We start from the raw sequence: 18,355 nt of genomic DNA on the forward strand, positions 1-18,355 counted from the left end.
ATATAAAAGAGTGCCCGTGCATGGGACTGATTACACTGTTTAACTATATCAGTTTAAAATGTACCTCTGGTTAAACCAGTGTACCTTCTGTATGTAGATGGCTCAATGCAGGCCTGACATAGGGAGACTGTGGGGACAAAGACAAAAAAAGGGGAATCTTTTGAAATAGTAGGTATAGTCTCTTAAATCTTAAAGAGTAAGACACTTCAAAGCAAAAACTTCTATGGGAAAAAGTCTACTTGATATTTTGCAGAGGTCCATACACAGCTGTATGTGGTACTTAAGCTCTTAGGGCCTATAAAGAGCTCTATTGATTTCCATGAAGTGCATAAACGGAGTATAAGCGCTTCTGTGGAACCCTCTATACTAAGGCCCACCACCTCTTCTCTCTGGGCAGACCTCCTCTCCTCCCCAAACCACTGCTTCCTGTTTTCAGGTGAGCCTGGGTCTATCCCGGAAGAGAGATCAGATAGCCCCTCCCCACCTATGCAAGCAGAGGACTCCGTGTGAGGGTATGTCTACACTACTCGCCGGATCGGCGGGCAGCAATTGATCCAGCAGAGATCGATTTATCGCGTCTAGTCTAGCCTCCAGCTTGGTGAGAGGCGCAGGCGGAGTCAACGGGAGAGCTTTAGCTGTCGACTTACCGCAGTGAAGACACCGCGGTAAGTAGAGCTAACTACGTCTACTTCAGCTACGTGAATAACATAGCTGAAGTTGTGTAACTTAGATCTATTTCCCCCCAGTGTAGACCAGGGCTGAGAGAGCCCCTCCACATATGATGGTGTGGAGGCAGCAAGGGAACAGTCCTCTGCTGGGGTAATGGTATAATCAGGGAGCCCTCCAGAACAGCAGGTTTCTGAGTTTACGTGCCATTACAATTAATGAGGTCGGAAGGTTACACTCCTCCAAACTACTGTTTCAGGCTGTTTTCTGACTAGGCACACATTACTGAATCAGTGACACTCAGGTCACAGAGGCTCTTTAACTTTTTCTTCATAACCATGAGAGCTAGAAACAATTCTTAATACCAAAGCGGAGATTCTGACATCATGTGATGCCAGATGCCAGGGCCCTAGCCACATGCCTATACCGCCTGTGCCTTAAGCCAGCCCTGAATATTTGAGCACAAAAGAAAAACATTTTGCAATGTTATGAGTAAGAGAAAACTACGGACTGTAACTGAAATGTTTTTTTTGCAAATATAACGTTTGCTATGAAGCAATGTAAAAGACACACCCAACCAACATATGTTACTGGCTATCAATCCAGGAGATGTCAGGCTGTTTGTAAAATGGGCAAGCATCACTACGGTTTCTAAGGGTTAAAAGTAACACACTTATTTTTTCTTCAGAGGGTCTGCTTTGGACACAACTTCAGCTGTACAGCATGCTGCCACCCAAAGCAATACATTCTTTCTTGCTCAGGTAAAAAAAAAAAAAAAAAAAAAAAAAATCTTGCACATCTTTACTATGGGCCTGATCCTGCTCTTATGGACTTCAAGCCTTATATGCTTAACTAGTAAACACTCAGCGAGACACCAACCGTTTTTTAAATGGTTATGTCTACATGAAAATTGTTGACAGTCACAACACAACAGTGACAATGCCTTAAAGTTCTGCTTATAATCAATCAGCAGCCATTAAGACAGATTTTACCAATCTCTGAACTCTCACTTACTTTGGGATACAAATGAAGAGGGAGAAAAAAGGAGAGGTGTGAGGCCACTAAAACTGGGAACACTGATTTAAAAAATATTTCTGTCTCTTAAGGTTTTCCTGCATGTGTTTGTTTACATGAGAAAAGAGACTCCATGCACTGGCTGGAGTCTTTTGTATCATGTCTGTCATTTGTTACGAGGGTTGCCAGGTGTCTGGTTTTCAACCGGAACACCTGGTCGAAAGTGGACCCTTGTGGCTCTGGTTAGCACTGCTGACTGGGTCGTTAAAAGTCCGGTTGGCAGTGCAGGAAGGTTCCATACCTGGATCCACGCAGCTCTCCAGAAGCGGCAACATGTCCCTCAGCTCTTAGGCAGAGGAGCGGCCAGGGGGGCTACACATGCTGCCCTGCCCACGGGTGCCACCCTGAGCACCGGCTCTGCAGCTCCCATTGGCCAGGAAACGCAGCCAACAGGAGCTGTGGTGGTATGCAGAGCCCCTTGGCCGCACCTAGGCCTAGGAGCTGAAGGGAAATTTCACCACTTCTGGAGAGCTGCCGGAGGCAAGCGCCACACCCCCTCCTGCACCTCAACCCCCTCCCCAGCCTTGAGCCCCCTTCTGCACCCCAAGCCCCTCATCTGCAGCCTCACCCTAGACCCTGTGCCCAATCACAGCCCGCACCTCCTCCTGCATCCCAACCCCCGGCCCAGAACGTCCTCCCATACCCCGAATCCCTCATTACTGGCCCCAACCCAGATCCCGCACCTCCAGCCCAGAGCTTCCCAGCCTGGAGTCCCCTCCCACACTCCGAACCCCTTGGCCCCAGCCCCAGCCCCCTCCTACATCTCATCCTCAGCACCACCCCAGAGTCCTCACCCCCAGCCCAGAGCCCGCACCCCCCCACACACACCCCAACTCCCTGCCCCAGCCCGGAGCCCCCTCCCACACCCTGAATCCCTCATTTCTGGCCCCACCTCAGAGCCCACATCCCCAGCCCAGAGCCTGTACCCCCTCCCACACACCAACCCTCTGCCCCAGCCTGGTGAAAATGAGCAAGTGAATGGGGGGGGGGGGGGAGAGCAAGTGACAGTGGGAAGTAGGATGGAGTGAGCAGGGGCAGGGCCTCAAAGAACAGGCAGGACAGGGGCTGGGCAAGGGTGTTCGGTTTTGTGCAATTATAAAGTTGGCATCCCTATTTGTTACTGATGGGAATCATGTAAGATACAGACAGCAAGAGCCTTGGAGGCTTGAAATGAAATCCAAGCTGGCACTGAGCCAGTCTTAGACTGTGTTTTACTATCTGCTCAGTCTTCCTAATGGAAAACTTACCAAACTAATGTCATTTATTGGTATGACACAAGTTGATTAATTTAAAACCTAGTTTAAAAATAAGTCAAGTTTAAATATTAAATTGTATAGAAATTAACTACAGAGATGGAGGTGTATGGAGGTCAAGGTGAACAAACTGCAGTATCAACATACTATAATATGCAACTTATTGCATGATTAGTCAGATGCAAGTCTCAAAACATGTGACACTACAAATCAGTCACCACATACTTATTCTGCCTTCAAGTTTTCTGCACAGACACACAGGAAAATTAGCAATTTTTTCTATTACACTCATGCAATAAAAATAAAACTAGTACAGAACTCAGAATACAATGTACATAATACAACTATACTTTGTGCAAAGCATTTTTCAATTTTAAACTATGGGCCAAAAGGCAAAAGACTGTAAATACACAAAAACCAATATCAAATGATTCATACCTGTTTGCACTATCTGATATTGTAACTATTAACATTTTTCTTAGTTGTCACAGTCTCATGATGAACATGAACATTAGTACTGAACTGCGGTAATCAAGAGTTGCTGCTTTTAATAACGTTTTAGTAGATTTTCCATGAGTTCAGCTTTAGCTGAGAAGGATATATAATTTTCCTACTAGAAATACCTTATGAACAGTACTGAAGCATTTTTTCAGTCACAAAAGACCCACACAAACCTCTAAGAAATTTAAGATATTTTAAAATCAATTTTAGATGTCAGAGAAATCAGTCACACTAAGGACTGGTCTACACACAGTTTTTGTATCACTTTAACTCTCAGTTTAAAAACCAACAGAGTTAAAACAGTGTAACCCCCTAGCTTGGACATAGTTTGTGACACAGAGGCCATGTGACAAAGGGTCCCCTGTTCTTTGCAAACAACTCTAGCCTCAGACCCAATAAACCCATTACACCAAACAAACGTCTGGCAGGATATTCATAGGAGCAATATATAAAGGTATCTACAGAACACTTGTAACTTGTCAAGATTCATAACCATTGCCAGATGTACGTACGTACGTACAGGTAATATTTAAGAAATAATGTAATTATAGGGAAAGTATGCTTTATGAGCTTGGACTAAAACTTAAGTCACCAGGGGATAATCTGTCTCAGTGATGGCCCACTCAAGTAGGGGGGGAAAAAAATCACTCCATCCTGGTTAGTCCAAGATGTAATCCACGGCTCAATTGTCTACCCTTGTGCCATCCCATGACTTTCAGTGGAAAATCTTCAGAGACAATTGCAAATAATTGAAACCACTTAGAAGTACAAAAGGAACATTAAAACAGACAGGGAATTGTCCTGCATATGAATAAAGACAACAGACTGTTTCACTATAACACAAAGTGAGGAAAGGCACTCTGTATCCATTCACCGGGGAGACAGCTCCCGCCCCTCAAGAATTTTCATGAAAAATTGGTTCCTGGTTCCTATAAAGCCAGCCAGCTAGCTCTGCAATAGACTGAACTTTGAAAGGAGAGGACCTATTTTATTAGACAGAAAAGGTAACTATTAATAAATATAGACTCAGATTCACATCATATGATTTTGTTTTGTGTTGTAACCATTTGTTTCCATCACTCTCTCTTGTTTCACGTTAAAGTGCTAGTCTTTCTTAAACAAACCTACTTTTGTTTTATGTTTTGTTTTAAGTGCTGTGCGGTTTACTGGAATGGTGGTTTAAAGTAAAACTAGTAAACTGGGGTACACTGCCCCCTTGGGGGCAGAGGATCTGAGATTTCTGTAAATAGCCAGTATCAGGGGCTGCATATCACAGGGGAACAGTTCAAAGAGACTCAGGGACTGGGTGCACCTATTGTTAACCTGGAAGGCAAAGACAGGGCTGCCATAGCCCCAAGGAGAGGGCATGAAAGGCTGTTGGTGTTAGGGAGCTGACACCCAGCCAGACACAAGCAAGACTCCCTTACAATAGAGGCAGGAGATAACAAGGTGAATCACAGTCCTGGGTGCTCCGAGGACAGCTATACCGGGGAAAAGGGGGCTTATATTGGTATATCTTATTTCCATAAATTTACAACATAACTGTGTCCATGCTAGGGGGCTGTACTCTTTTAACTGTATTGGTTTCTAAACTGATGGAGTTGAAGTGATATAAATAAATACATACATACATACATACAGATAACCAAGCCCTAGTTTCTACAACTAGGAGTTTCCAACAATAACAACTTTATAGAAATTTTAATTAAAGTTGTATCAAATTAGACAGACAGGACTATTCCATTGGGGGGGGGGAATGTTTTGAATGTACTATCTTTCCCCATATCCTGTGATTATTTCCAATTTGTCTAAGTAATGTCAGCATTTCAATGTCTGTTTACAAAGCAATATTCCTTTTTCATCCATTAGTGGATCTGTCACATGTTTAATATGAAAAAAGCCTTCAGAATCAGAGCAAAGGCTTGAGCACAATTTCATAAGAATAATGGATGAGTTAACAGAGGATTCCCTGCCTACAGAATAGCCCCATGCTCTCCTCCTTTATGAGAATGTATAGAAATAAACAATCAGCCCTCAAACCCAGAGCTCCCAGCAAATTCAAAAGCAGAAGAATCTGAATAGGTTAAGGTTTGGGAAAAACCCAGGCCTCAGCTCCACAGATCATAGACCCCAGCTTAACCTACTACAGAGATAATCCCTCTGCATTTATCTCCAACCCTTTTGACCTCAAGCCTCCTTCTACAGCAAAGACACTGTGTTCTGATTCCTTTAATGGGGGGGACAGAAGAACATGGAGAAGGAATTCTGCTTTAATCAGCATTAATTTTGCTCCTTTTCCACTATGCTGGATGAGCATTCTCTTTGGGGAAATACAGTACAGAGTGACTGCCCCTAGGATCCTACGCTTCCATCATCACACCTTCTTTATCCACATGGCCCATGGACCATGCAGCTATTTTGTGAATAACACATAGCCAGCCAAGCCAGACCAGAGGAGGAGAAGGAGGGAGAAAGTGTGTAATTGTCTTTTCCCTTGGTAATTTCTTCTGTGGGTTTGCTCCCCTTTGCAAATCACAGGGTAACAAAAATCAAGTAATAATAAGAGGCCCAAAACAGGTTTCTCTCTAGAACCTTTATGACTGATCAAGCGTTTTAGAGAGAGCATTCTAAATGCCAAGGCATATCCTGAATGCAAAATCCAAATGGGGATTGTTTTTCACTGGGCTTCCAACAGAGTTTTGGTCCCAAGTTTGTGACTTCCCTGCCAAAGATCTGGCTAGTGATAATCTGGCCATCCCAGCACTTGGCCTCCTAAATTACTGAAAGCAATGTGGCTTTCACTTGTCAAGAGAGAAGCTGCTCTTTCCTTATGTTCTCCTTGTCAGTCATAGATTACTTATTTTAAAGTGAAGAGCACCCCCCAAAACCAACATGGTTTCTGAAGCCAAATATTAAATGACTAAATAATATTATCCAAATGAACTGGCAGGCAAGCTGTGAGACAGATATAAAGATGACAAAAGAGGATACATGAGATGGCAAAGCAAGACAACAAGAAAGTCTTTCAATGTGTCTAACACAAGAAAGCAGCATGCAAGTCTGAAGGCCACTCTATCACCAGGGAGTCATGGGAACAAATAAATAAGATGGAGTTTCCAAAAGAATTTAATTTCCTTGCATCAGCTTTCACTGAGGAAGAAGTTACGATCCCCAGGTTACATTTTGCAACTCATCAAGGCATAATCCTGTCAGATTGAGTTCTAAGGAAAGTGCCATAAATCCACAAGGGCAAAGAGTATTCAACAGAGCTGTAAAAGAAAATAATAATTATTACATAGCAGAGCTATCAAAATCATAGCCCCAATTCTGCAAGTGACACTCCCATTGCAGGACTGGATCTATGTAATATAACCTTAGAAATTCAGAAATATTTCTGAAGATTGGCAGATGGTATGATGGCAGCTTTTTTTTTTTTATTTAATGAATTATGCATTAATAAGATTCACTTCAGCATTAGGGAAGTTAGCTGATTGCATCATTAAAGGGAGATTAACAAAAGACTTAGATAAAGACAAACTAGCACATCTCCAGATGTCAAAATGCAGAGGAGAAACTGGTAAGCAGTCTTGAACAAGGACAGTCCAGAATTCTTGGTTTCTGAAATCAGAAGTCCTGTGATCAAAAAGCAGTGGTGACAGAACAGCAAACAGCATATTCTCAAGATGGACAGAAGTGGATAGCAAGATACCTTAAGGATCAGTGATTTTCCTATATCTCTCTGAAGGATCGGCGGGAGGAGGGATAACTTAGGCTTCAGCAGGTAGATTTTTCAGAAAAAACTAATTTTTAGGATAAGTATGGATGTTTCTGAATAACATACATGAACCTAACCAAAAAGATACGTAGGATGCTGTTCCTGCCATTCCACATTGTGCCCAGCCCTCCCTCCTCCACCTAGTGATTGTGATCACATTTTAGAAAAGAGACCTAGACGCAAAGGTGTACCTCTTCTGATAGCTGCTGTGGCTCCTGCCATTAACCATCCCAACCCCCCATTTGATTCTTCCCATCAGAAGAGGGAAGAATGCTCAGCTTTCTACACCATATCAAATGATTGGTCTAGGCTACCAGCTATCCTGTCTGATCCACAAGGGACTATTTTCCAGTAATCTCACTACTGATTTTTCTACAATTTAAGTAATAAAACTCATCTTCCCGGACCCCAGCAGCTCCAAAGACTGGGCGGCAGTTAGGTAGTCTGGGGAGGAAGAAATGCAATTCTTCTCTTCTTGCAAAAGGGACACATGCACATAGCATTATCCATTATACATACATTCTATATGGATTGAAAGAAAAGCTGACCACCTCAGAATGTGAAACAGAGCCATGTAAATCTCAGTCAGAATAACTGTATAAAAATAGTTTTGAAGAAGGAATCCTGCTAAGTATATGTGAAAGATCTTTTCCTAAGATAAGTTCAAAACAAAAAAAAGTGACTGACTATATCAGGTTTAAATTTTCAAGAGACGCTCAATGCTGGGCATGTGTGTACACGAGAATATTTTTATGTGAATTTAAAACAGTAAAACAACTAATCTCCAGAATCTGGGGGTGATGTTATGACCAATACATATTTTTGCTGGAAAACATGTTTATCCTCCTTTCTGTTAGTTCAAGTTAGATTAAATAAACCACTCTCTATAAAGTATCATTTATATCAACTAAATGTACAGTCATTGACTCTAATAAGTATCTCATCCATCTTAGTTTTGGTATTTCTCAGAATGAGTGTGGCAACTCAACCCACTAATTAAGTAAGAGTCATTAAAGTGACTCGGTGTCAAAACACAATTTAGAAAGGAAAAAGAGCACTACTGTGGCATCTCAGTTCCTGGGGAATAGTTCACAGAGCTACATTAAGAGAAACCTGTGCACACACAAGTTTATTTTTTTTCCCCCTTTCAGTTATCCATTCAAGGGACTTTTTTAAAATCAAAATTATCTCTTACACTGTTAACACAAATCAGTACATCTGATTAACCCAAGGTATTGCAGAGTACAGGACATGTTTGTGTTTGGTAAGTAAATATCCCCAGGGAATTTTAAGAGTTTTGATTAGAAGAAAGCGACAAAGAGTCCTGTGGCACTTTATAGACTAACAGTCTATTCACCCACGAAAGCTTATGCTCCAATAAGTCTGTTAGTCTATAAGGTGCCACAGGACTCTTTGTCGCTTTTTACGGATCCATACTAACACGGCTACCCCTCTGATACTTGGTTAGAAGAGAGTACAATTAGGACATTATATTTCTTTGTTGTCCCTTGGCATCTTGTCTAGCACCAATTCCTGCTAAGTGTTGGGAATATTTCCTATTTATGTTAAAGGACTGAAAGCCAAATATAGCCTAGAACCATATATGTTACGATCTGTGAGAAAGGACAGTATGTCTATAAATATTAGCTCCTATAACTAAATGTTTACTATTGCTTTTATTTATTGTACTACTGCCATGAATGGTCTGCATATTTTTTTCATCCATTATGGAAGTTAATGAAAATAGAAAGAGTACAGGAGAAGAAAAACAACAATAACTATCTTCACAGAACTAAACTTGATATAGAATCAGGGGTGTTGTCTACAGAGAGCTGGTCACTCAATACATCACATACAAAAATATCATTTTGATACAGTGCCCTGTTGTGCAGACACAGATCTTCAAACTACTGGAAAATAAATCTTCAGATTTTGGTGAAGGAGCAAAAGCAAAAAAACAAACAATTAACCAAAGGCGCAAAGTAAATTGTCTGATTTACATTAAATTTTGCATCTGTTTGTAGATTTTAATATTAACTAAATGACACACTTTCTTTGAAGTCTTTAAATGTAATATGTTATTTTTCCATGTAATTCTCAGTAGATTTCTAATGCATTCACTGAACAATCTAAGCTTTAGAACACAAACACACACCAAAATAATCCCACCTTTCACCTCCCATAGTGGTTAAGCAAAGTACATTTAGCATTGTGGGAGATAGCTTCTCTGGGAGACAGTTCAAACCAAACAAGGGTAGGAAAGCAAAAATTTTGCTTATTCAGGGCCTGATCCTTCAGCACTTACTCATGTAAGTTATTTTACTCACATTAATAGACCTGTTGAAAACAATGGGGCTATTCACGCATCATAAGTACTGGCAGAATCAAGGCCTTTGGCAAAACTATTTTTTAATGGAGAGTTTAACCCAAGTTTAGGATAAGGGCCTGACCTAACTCCCTTTGAAGTCAATTAAACATTTCTACCAACTTGCTGAGAGCTCAATCCAACTCCCATTAGAATAAATATGTATTACTGAATACTTAGTGTTTCCTCATTTGCTGAGCCTAAAGTGGAAGTCACCCTGCAAGAATGAACAATTAACATGCTTGCTTTGAGCTCATATCAAAACACCCACTCCAAATAGATTATTTTTCCAATTAAGGCCTTCTGCCCCCATCCATAATCCTCTTTAGAAAATTGTTTTGAATTAGATACAGCCAGATTATTCTTAACTGTGCTTGAGGAAAGGAAAGGTGTGTCAAACTTTGGGAAACTTCAGCTTCATGGATACCTAATGCCCCATTACTAGCTCTTGAAAGGATAGAAAAATGATATCCGAAGGATCCATGATAGATGGGAAAGCAACAGTTGAGCAAGACCAGAAGATTTGTAAATATTATAGAAAGCATGATAGGCAGAGGTGAGCTAATTTTACAAATTATTACAGAAAGAAAGATAAATGAGAGATTTGGCAACAAAATCTATTGGGTGGCCTATATTTTTATGTAGTACCTATCAAGTTGCTAATACTGCCCCCACCACTATAGTATCTAAGCACTGATCAGAATGATTCCTGTATCCATAAAAAAATCCTCTTTGGAGAAAATGTATCTGCAAGACGAAGAGCCTTGGGGTTAAAGCAATTTTGTGTCAGAAAAAGCAAGACAGAGCTGCAACTGTAGGACCTAGGAAGTCAGATGCCTGAGACAGGGGCTTCCAAATGGAAAGGAGGAAATCCCCTCACTTCTGTTAGTGATGACTTGGCACATCTTTTTCTCTCAGCATCAGATGGGTTTTCACAATTTTATACTAACTATCTTTAATATCCAAGAATATTTATACACTTAATAGTGTTAATAAACACTAGGTGTCCCTCCATCCCCCATCCCCCCCAAAAAAAAAACCCTGGCTGAACTGTCACAGTCCATTAGCCAGAATATTTAACAGGACACCCATCTCGATATAGGTTAGGTGACTGCTGCCTACTCATATGGCCTATAGGTATCTCCTCAATGGTTTTGCAACCCACACGCTATCCCCTGCACATATATGGCACAGTTACACTATTTGTTTCCTAAAAAACCCTAAACAAGGTGAAGGCACCTCAGTGTAAAACAGAGCATAGCCATTTTTGAATCAGATACAGTATCACTTTTACCCACTGCTGGGGATGGACCCTGAACATGCCTTCATGCCAGTTGTGCCTACTAGTGCCACCAGCATCTGGCTGAATAATCCTTTTCTACTGGCAATAATGCCCTGTCCTTTTCTATTGTACAAAAATGCACAGGAACCCTCAGGAGTAAGCCTGGTAATTTATTTCTTGTCACAAACTAGCTCCTTCCTACTACTCCCTCTTTAATGACTAATAGGTCAAAGAAACAAGTCCTCTCCCAAAAATTTTGTTAGCTTGTTTGATGGGAAAGGTGGAAGAATGGCAAACTATACTATTGAGTGAATTATAACAGGCTTTCTGCTCTCTCCCTTTCAAAAGCCCATGCTGTCAAAAGCTGAATCAGACATCACCCTGGAAATTCAGAAATGACAACACTTTCATGCCACTGTTAACACCAAAGTTAAAGCATTAAACATGACTAACTGGATCCTATTAACTCTTAGGTTTTATACCAAAATGTGGCTAATAACGCTTACCCTTCATTGTAAAGCACTTTGAGGTCTATTAATGAAATGCACCATATCAAAGTACATTATTTATTATTGTGGTATTTCACTTACCTACACTATATTTTCATGGAAATATGTCGTTCACAAGCATGTGTCTCCTATCAGCTATACTGAGCTTACCTGGCATGTCAGATGCTACACATCCTTTATATTTGTATGCAGTATTGGAGTGAAAACAATTCCTCGTGTCAAGCAATAGTTTTCTCAGTCCTGTGATTTTTTTTATGTGGGGCAGGAAATGCTTAAAATAAGTTGCTTTGACTAACATTTCTCACTAAGTCTGCAAGTCTACGGATGTGTTAACACAGGGTTTGCCTCTACACTACTGGCCTTTGGAGTTCAGCAGGGAAAACGGTTATATTTGGGGGGTCTTAATCTGGGAGGGTAAACAGAATATAAAGCTGCATGTCTTTCCCAAGTTCATCTTGCAGGTGTCTAAGAGTTCAAGGAGATATTATGATAAAGTTTACTCAAGGACAGTTCTTTGGCACTCCCTACAGCTGCATTTGCATTGAAACACATGAATATCTTGTATCTTATCCTCCCCCAACTAATATTTTTTTAAACTAAAGGAATGGCAAGAAGACTGACATGTGCGCCAGTGTTTTTAATACACTGCCACAAATTTGTTCCTGGAGGCCGGATGGCTACCTAAGGGCACCCTCCATTTAAATATACACTTTAGCAACTTGCATAACTTGTGCCAGTTAAGCAGAGCTGAACTGACCTGAATAAACATCGTTTTCAACTGTTGCAGGAAAACGGGTCATCATACAACGTTTACCGGGGACAAGTTTGTATGATCAGGAACAAGCCCCTGACTGAGCTGTAGCCAACAATACTTAATTGCAGCAGCGCTGTCAACGCAGAGCATTTGCAACGTAACATCTGTCAGAAACCAAGCGTAAGATTAACACCCGGCAAACTCCCCCGTGTGGTTTCGGGCGCACACAATTCCCCCGGGGGTCTGTCGGCGCTGGGAAGGGGGGCAGGAATCTCAGCCCCTCCCTGCTGCGGTTTGAGGGGATTTAATCCAAAACAGGAGTGAGCAAGAAATCGCAGTTCAAAATGTGCCCGGGGCCTCTGTGCTGCCGGGCCCAAGGCATGTGGATCGGCAGGAGGGAGGGTCTGTCCAGCAGTGAGAAGAGGCTGGGGTGTCACTTACCGTGGCTGCCCGCAGGAGCGGAGCGTCCCCCCTCGACTCGCGGCTCCAGGCGGCGGGGAAGTCCGGCGGGGGCCGGAGGCGCCCGCGGGTCGGGCAGCTCAAGGCGAGCAAGGTGCCAAGCAGGAAGGCGGCCGCCGCGCAGCCCAGGTAGAGGGCCAGCCGCAACAGCAGCAGGGCCAGGCACGGTTGCCCCCCGTCCCCCGCCTCCGCCCGCCCCAGGTGGAACACGGACACCGCCAGCAGCCCCAGCCCGGCCGCCAGCATCAGGCGGGACGAGCCGGGATCCTCCTCCTCTTCCTCGTCGTCCGCCTCCTCCTCCCCGCCGGCGACGGCGGCTGCCGCTGGGGCGCTGCTGCGGCAGGACTGGCCGCCGGGGCTGTGCGCTCCCGGGGCGCCAGAGACTGCGGCGCCCGCCGACTCGGGCTGCCCGCTGCTGCTAGTGCTGTCGGCATCGGGGAACATACTGCTCCTGGCGCCGCTGGGAACAAGCGCATCTCCCGCCCCAGCGGCCCCCTCGGAAGGTCGCCTCTCCTCGAGCCCCGCGGCTGCTGGCACCGCACCGGCAGGAGAGGGAGCCGAGGCTCATGCCCGGTAGCACAGGAGGGGAGCGAGGCCGGCCACTTCCTCACCAACCCTCCCCGCCGACTTCGGCGGCAGCAGCTGCTGCTCCGCTCCTCCTCCCCGCTGGTGGCCCAGCGCTCGGTGGGAGCAGGGGGAGGCCGCGCCGTGCCCGCGCGTGTCCAGCAGGGGGAGGAGGAGAAGGAGGCGCCTGAGTGACAGCTGCAGGGGCCATGTGCTCTCCGCCGGGCAAGGAGGGGCAGCCACACTCCGAGTGGGTCTGGCTTCAACCCTTTGCTTCGGCACGCAACAAGGCCTCGCTGACTGCCCACCCAGACCGAAAGCCTCGCCCTCTGGGGAGTGCTTATAAGGCATCGCCCTGTGGTGAAGATGGATTTTACTGTGTGTGTTTCAGTGGGGCGTTTATGTAACACTCTGTTTGTAATGGAAATCTTTTTCAGGCAAGTAAATACATGAATAAAATCGAACCCAAAAAGAAAAATATTTCTCCCCCCCAGCCATACTTGTTTTCTATTTTGATCTCTTTTGATCTCATTTACACTAGTATAAATCCACTGAAATCACTAGGGTTACTCCAGATTTACATTTGTATAATTACAGCCATCATTTGGCACTTAATGCCCTAATCTGCAAATGGATCTGTCAGCAGGGATGATACAGAGCCCCACCAACACCCAGGAGTCCACTGGACCATCTCATTGCAGAATTGGAGTCTTAGTCTGTAAACTCAATGCAAGGACCTTGACTTCATACAGGTTTGAACCACCAAATACACTTTGGGCACTGTACAATAAATAGGATTACAATACAAAATACATAGTCTCCTTATTGTCACACCCTTAATTATCATCATACGGTTATAAAACAAAACATAAATATCACTAATAATGTTTTAAAAAAGGGTTACACACAGAGTAAAAGGCAATCCCTGCCCTAAAGGGTTTATAATCTAAGCCCTGATTTTACAAACATGCACATGCTTAACTCTGCTACTGTGAGTAAAGTAAACACATGGGACTAGTGTGTGAAAAAATACCCCCCTGAGCAATACAAGTTCCAGCGCTATAAAGTGGCAGTGTAGACAATGCACCAGCACGCTCCCAAGTGCTGGTAGCTACTCCCCTCATGGGGGTGGTTTTTTTACAGCACTGGGAGAGGTGCCATGACTACATAGACACGTTAAAGTGCTGTTGGTAGTGAAGACATACTCTGCCTACAGGATCTGGGCCTAATATAATTGAGCAGCAACAAACATTAAACCTTTTAAAATTTCACTATCATTAAATAAGCAGTGTCAGCGTTGTCCACAGGAAAGCACTCCTGCTGACAAAGTGCTATTCACACCAGCACTTGTCCGCGACAAAACTTTTGTCTTTCAGGGGGGTGTTTTTTGAACACCTCTGAAAGACAAAAGTTTTGTCTTTCACTTGCTAGTATAGACATAGCCCTAGAGAAATACAACCTAGATGGAGCTACTATAAGGTGGATGCATAACTGGTTGGAAAACCGTTCCCAGAGAGTAGGTATCAGTGGTTCACAGTCAACCTGAAAGGGCATATTGAGTGTGATCCCACAGGGATTATTCTTGGGTCCAGTTCTATTCAATATCTTCATCAATATTTAGATAATGGTATAGAAAGTAGACTTATAAAGTTTGCAGATAATACCAAGCTGGGAGGGGTTGCAAGTGCTTTGGAGGATAGGATTAAAATTCAAAATGATCTGGACAAACGGGAGAAATGGTCTGAGGTAAATAGGATGAAATTCAATAAGAACAAATGCAAAGTACTCCATTTAGGAAAGAACAACCAATTGCACTCCAGGGTTTTTGCCGCCCGAAGCAGCCCCCCCCCCCCTCGCAAAACAGAAAACAAACAAACAAACAAAAAAGCCACGATCGTGATCTGTGGCACTTCAGCAGGAGGTCCTTTGCTCCCAGCGGGAGTGAGGGACCCACTGCCAAATTGCCGCCGAAGAGCCGGACGTGCCGCCCCTCTCTGGTGTGGCTGCCCCAAGCACCTGCTTGGTAAGCTGGTGCCTGGAGCTGGCACTGATTGCACACATACAAAATGAGAAATGGTTGGCTAGGAAAGAGTACTGCAGAAAGGGATATGGAGGTTACAATGGATCACAAGCTAAGTATGAGTCAATAGTGTAGCACTTGTAAAAAAAAAGAAGAACAGGAGTACTTGTGGCACCTTAGAGACTAACAAATTTATTAGAGCATAAGCTTTCGTGGACTACAGCCCACTTCTTCGGATGCATATAGAATGGAACATATATTGAGGAGATATATATACACACATACAGAGAGCATAAACAGGTGGGAGTTGTCTTACCAACTCTGAGAGGCCAATTAATTAAGAGAAAAAAAACTTTTGAAGTGATAATCAAGCTAGCCGAGTACAGACAGTTTGATAAGAAGTGTGAGAATACTTACAAGGGGAGATAGATTCAATGTTTGTAATGGCTCAGCCATTCCCAGTTCTTATTCAAACCGGAGTTGATTGTGTCTAGTTTGCATATCAATTCTAGCTCTCAGCAGTCTCTCGTTGGAGTCTGTTTTTGAAGTTTTTCTGTTGTAATATAGCCACCCGCAGGTCTGTCACTGAATGACCAGACAGGTTAAAGTGTTCTCCCACTGGTTTTTGAGTATTTTGATTCCTGATGTCAGATTTGTGTCCATTAATTCTTTTGCGTAGAGACCGGTATAGGGTGGTATTTATGTGACCATCGCTTATTAGCACAGTAGTGTCCAGGAAATGGACCGCTTGTGTGGATTGATGGGTACCCGCATGGCCCCACAATATGCCAACATTTTTATGGCTGACTTAGAACAATGCTTCCTTAGCTCTCGTCCCCTAACGCCCCTACTCTACTTGCGCTACATTGATGACATCTTCATCATCTGGACCCATGGAAAAGAAGCCCTTGAGGAATTTCACCATTATTTCAATAATTTCCATCCCACCATCAACCTCAGCCTAGATCAATCCTATACCGGAAACCTACTGACCGCTACACTTACCTACATGCCTCCAGCTTCCATCCAGGACACACCACACGATCCATTGTCTACAGCCAAGCTCTAAGATATAACCGCATTTCCAATCCCTCGGATAGAGACAAGCACCTACAAGATCTCTATCAAGCATTCTTAAAACTACAATACCCACCTGCTGAAGTGAAAAAACAGATTGACAGAGCCAGACGAGTACCCAGAAGTCACCTCCTACAAGACAGGCCCAACAAAGAAAATAACAGAACACCACTAGCTGTCACCTTCAGCCCCCAACTAAAACCTCTCCAGCGCATCATCAGGGATCTACAACCTATCCTGAAAGATGATCCTTTACTCTCACAGATCTTGGGAGACAGACCTGTCCTCGCTTACAGACAACCCCCCAACCTAAAGCAAATACTCACCAGCAACCACACATCACTGAACAAAACCACTAACCCAGGAACCTATCCTTGTAACAAACCCCGATGCCAACTCTGTCCACATATCTATTCAAGTGACATCATCATAGGACCTAATCACATCAGCCATACCATCAGGGGCTCGTTCACCTGCACATCTACCAATGTGATATATGCCATCATGTGCCAGCAATGCCCCTCTGCCATGTACATTGGCCAAACCGGACAGTCTCTACGCAAAAGAATTAATGGACACAAATCTGACATCAGGAATCAAAATACTCAAAAACCAGTGGGAGAACACTTTAACCTGTCTGGTCATTCAGTGACAGACCTGCAGGTGGCTATATTACAACAGAAAAACTTCAAAAACAGACTCCAACGAGAGACTGCTGAGCTAGAATTGATATGCAAACTAGACACAATCAACTCCGGTTTGAATAAGAACTGGGAATGGCTGAGCCATTACAAACATTGAATCTATCTCCCCTTGTAAGTATTCTCACACTTCTTATCAAACTGTCTGTACTCGGCTAGCTTGATTATCACTTCAAAAGTTTTTTTTTCTCTTAATTAATTGGCCTCTCAGAGTTGGTAAGACAACTCCCACCTGTTTATGCTCTCTGTATGTGTGTATATATATCTCCTCAATATATGTTCCATTCTATATGCATCCGAAGAAGTGGGCTGTAGTCCACGAAAGCTTATGCTCTAATAAATTTGTTAGTCTCTAAGGTGCCACAAGTACTCCTGTTCTTCTTTTTGCGGATACAGACTAACACGGCTGCTACTCTGAAACCTGTAAAAAAAAAAGTGAACATCGTTCTGGGATGCATTAGCAGGAGTGTTGTAAGCAAGACATGAGAAGTAATTCTTCCGCTGTGCTCCCCACTGATAAGGCCTCAACTAGAGTATTGTGTCCAGTTCTGGGTGCTACATTTCAGGAAAGATGTGGACAAACTGGAGAAAGTCCAGAGAAGAGCAACAAAAATTATTAAAGATCAAGAAAACATGACCTATGAGGGATGATTGAAAAAAACTGGGCTTGTTTAGTCTGGAGAAGAGAAGATGGGGGGACATGGTCACAGTTTACAAGTATATAAAAGGTTGTTACAAGAAGGAGGGAGAAAAATTGTTGTTACAAGAAGGAGGATAGGACAAGAAACAATGGGCTTAAATTGCAGCAAGGATAGTTTAGGTTGGACATTAGGAAAATCTTACTATCCATCAAGATAGTTAAGCACTGGAATAAATTGCCTAGGGAGGTTATGGAATCTCTGTGGTAGGTTTTTAAGAGCAGGTTAGATAAACACATAGGAGCCAACTTCGTGGGTGCTCCAGGGCTAGAGCATCCACGTAAAAAAAATTAGGGAGTGCTTAGCACACACTGGCAGCCAGCTCCCTCTCTCCCCCACCAGCTCCTCCCCTCCACTGGCTGGCCTCCTGCTGATCAACTCTTCCCCCTCCCTCCCAGGACCTCCTACTCACAGCAATCAGCTGTTCCACAGCCTGCAGGAGGTGCTTGTGGGGGAGGAGCGGGGACGGGGCACACTAGGGGGAGAGGGCGGAACTGGTCAGGAAAAGGCAGGATGGGGTGCAGCAGAGGTGAGGTTGGGGGCTTGGGAGAAGGGGTGGGGGCGGGGCCTGGGCAGAGTGGGGTAGGAAGAGATGGGCCAGGGGTGGGGTCTTGGGGGAAAGGAGTGGGGTGGGCCTGGGGAAGAGTAGGGGGTTTG

General features: G+C 43.7%; 1 protein-coding gene across 2 annotated transcripts in view; it reads right to left on the bottom strand.

Moving 5' to 3' along the window:
* Positions 1-13,591, bottom strand: part of SNX25 (sorting nexin 25) — a 163,800-nt gene extending 150,209 nt beyond the window's left edge. For both annotated transcript variants that reach the window (XM_054030211.1, XM_054030210.1), the window contains exon 1: positions 12,621-13,591. In XM_054030211.1, the coding sequence (XP_053886186.1) occupies positions 12,621-13,082 (462 nt within the window). In that variant the 5' untranslated portion in view covers positions 13,083-13,591. The remainder of the gene's footprint in view (positions 1-12,620) is intronic.
* Between the last annotated feature and the right edge of the window lie 4,764 nt (positions 13,592-18,355).

Source organism: Malaclemys terrapin, chromosome 5, assembly GCF_027887155.1.
Source record: "Malaclemys terrapin pileata isolate rMalTer1 chromosome 5, rMalTer1.hap1, whole genome shotgun sequence".
In the NCBI taxonomy this organism is placed as follows: domain Eukaryota; kingdom Metazoa; phylum Chordata; order Testudines; family Emydidae; genus Malaclemys; species Malaclemys terrapin.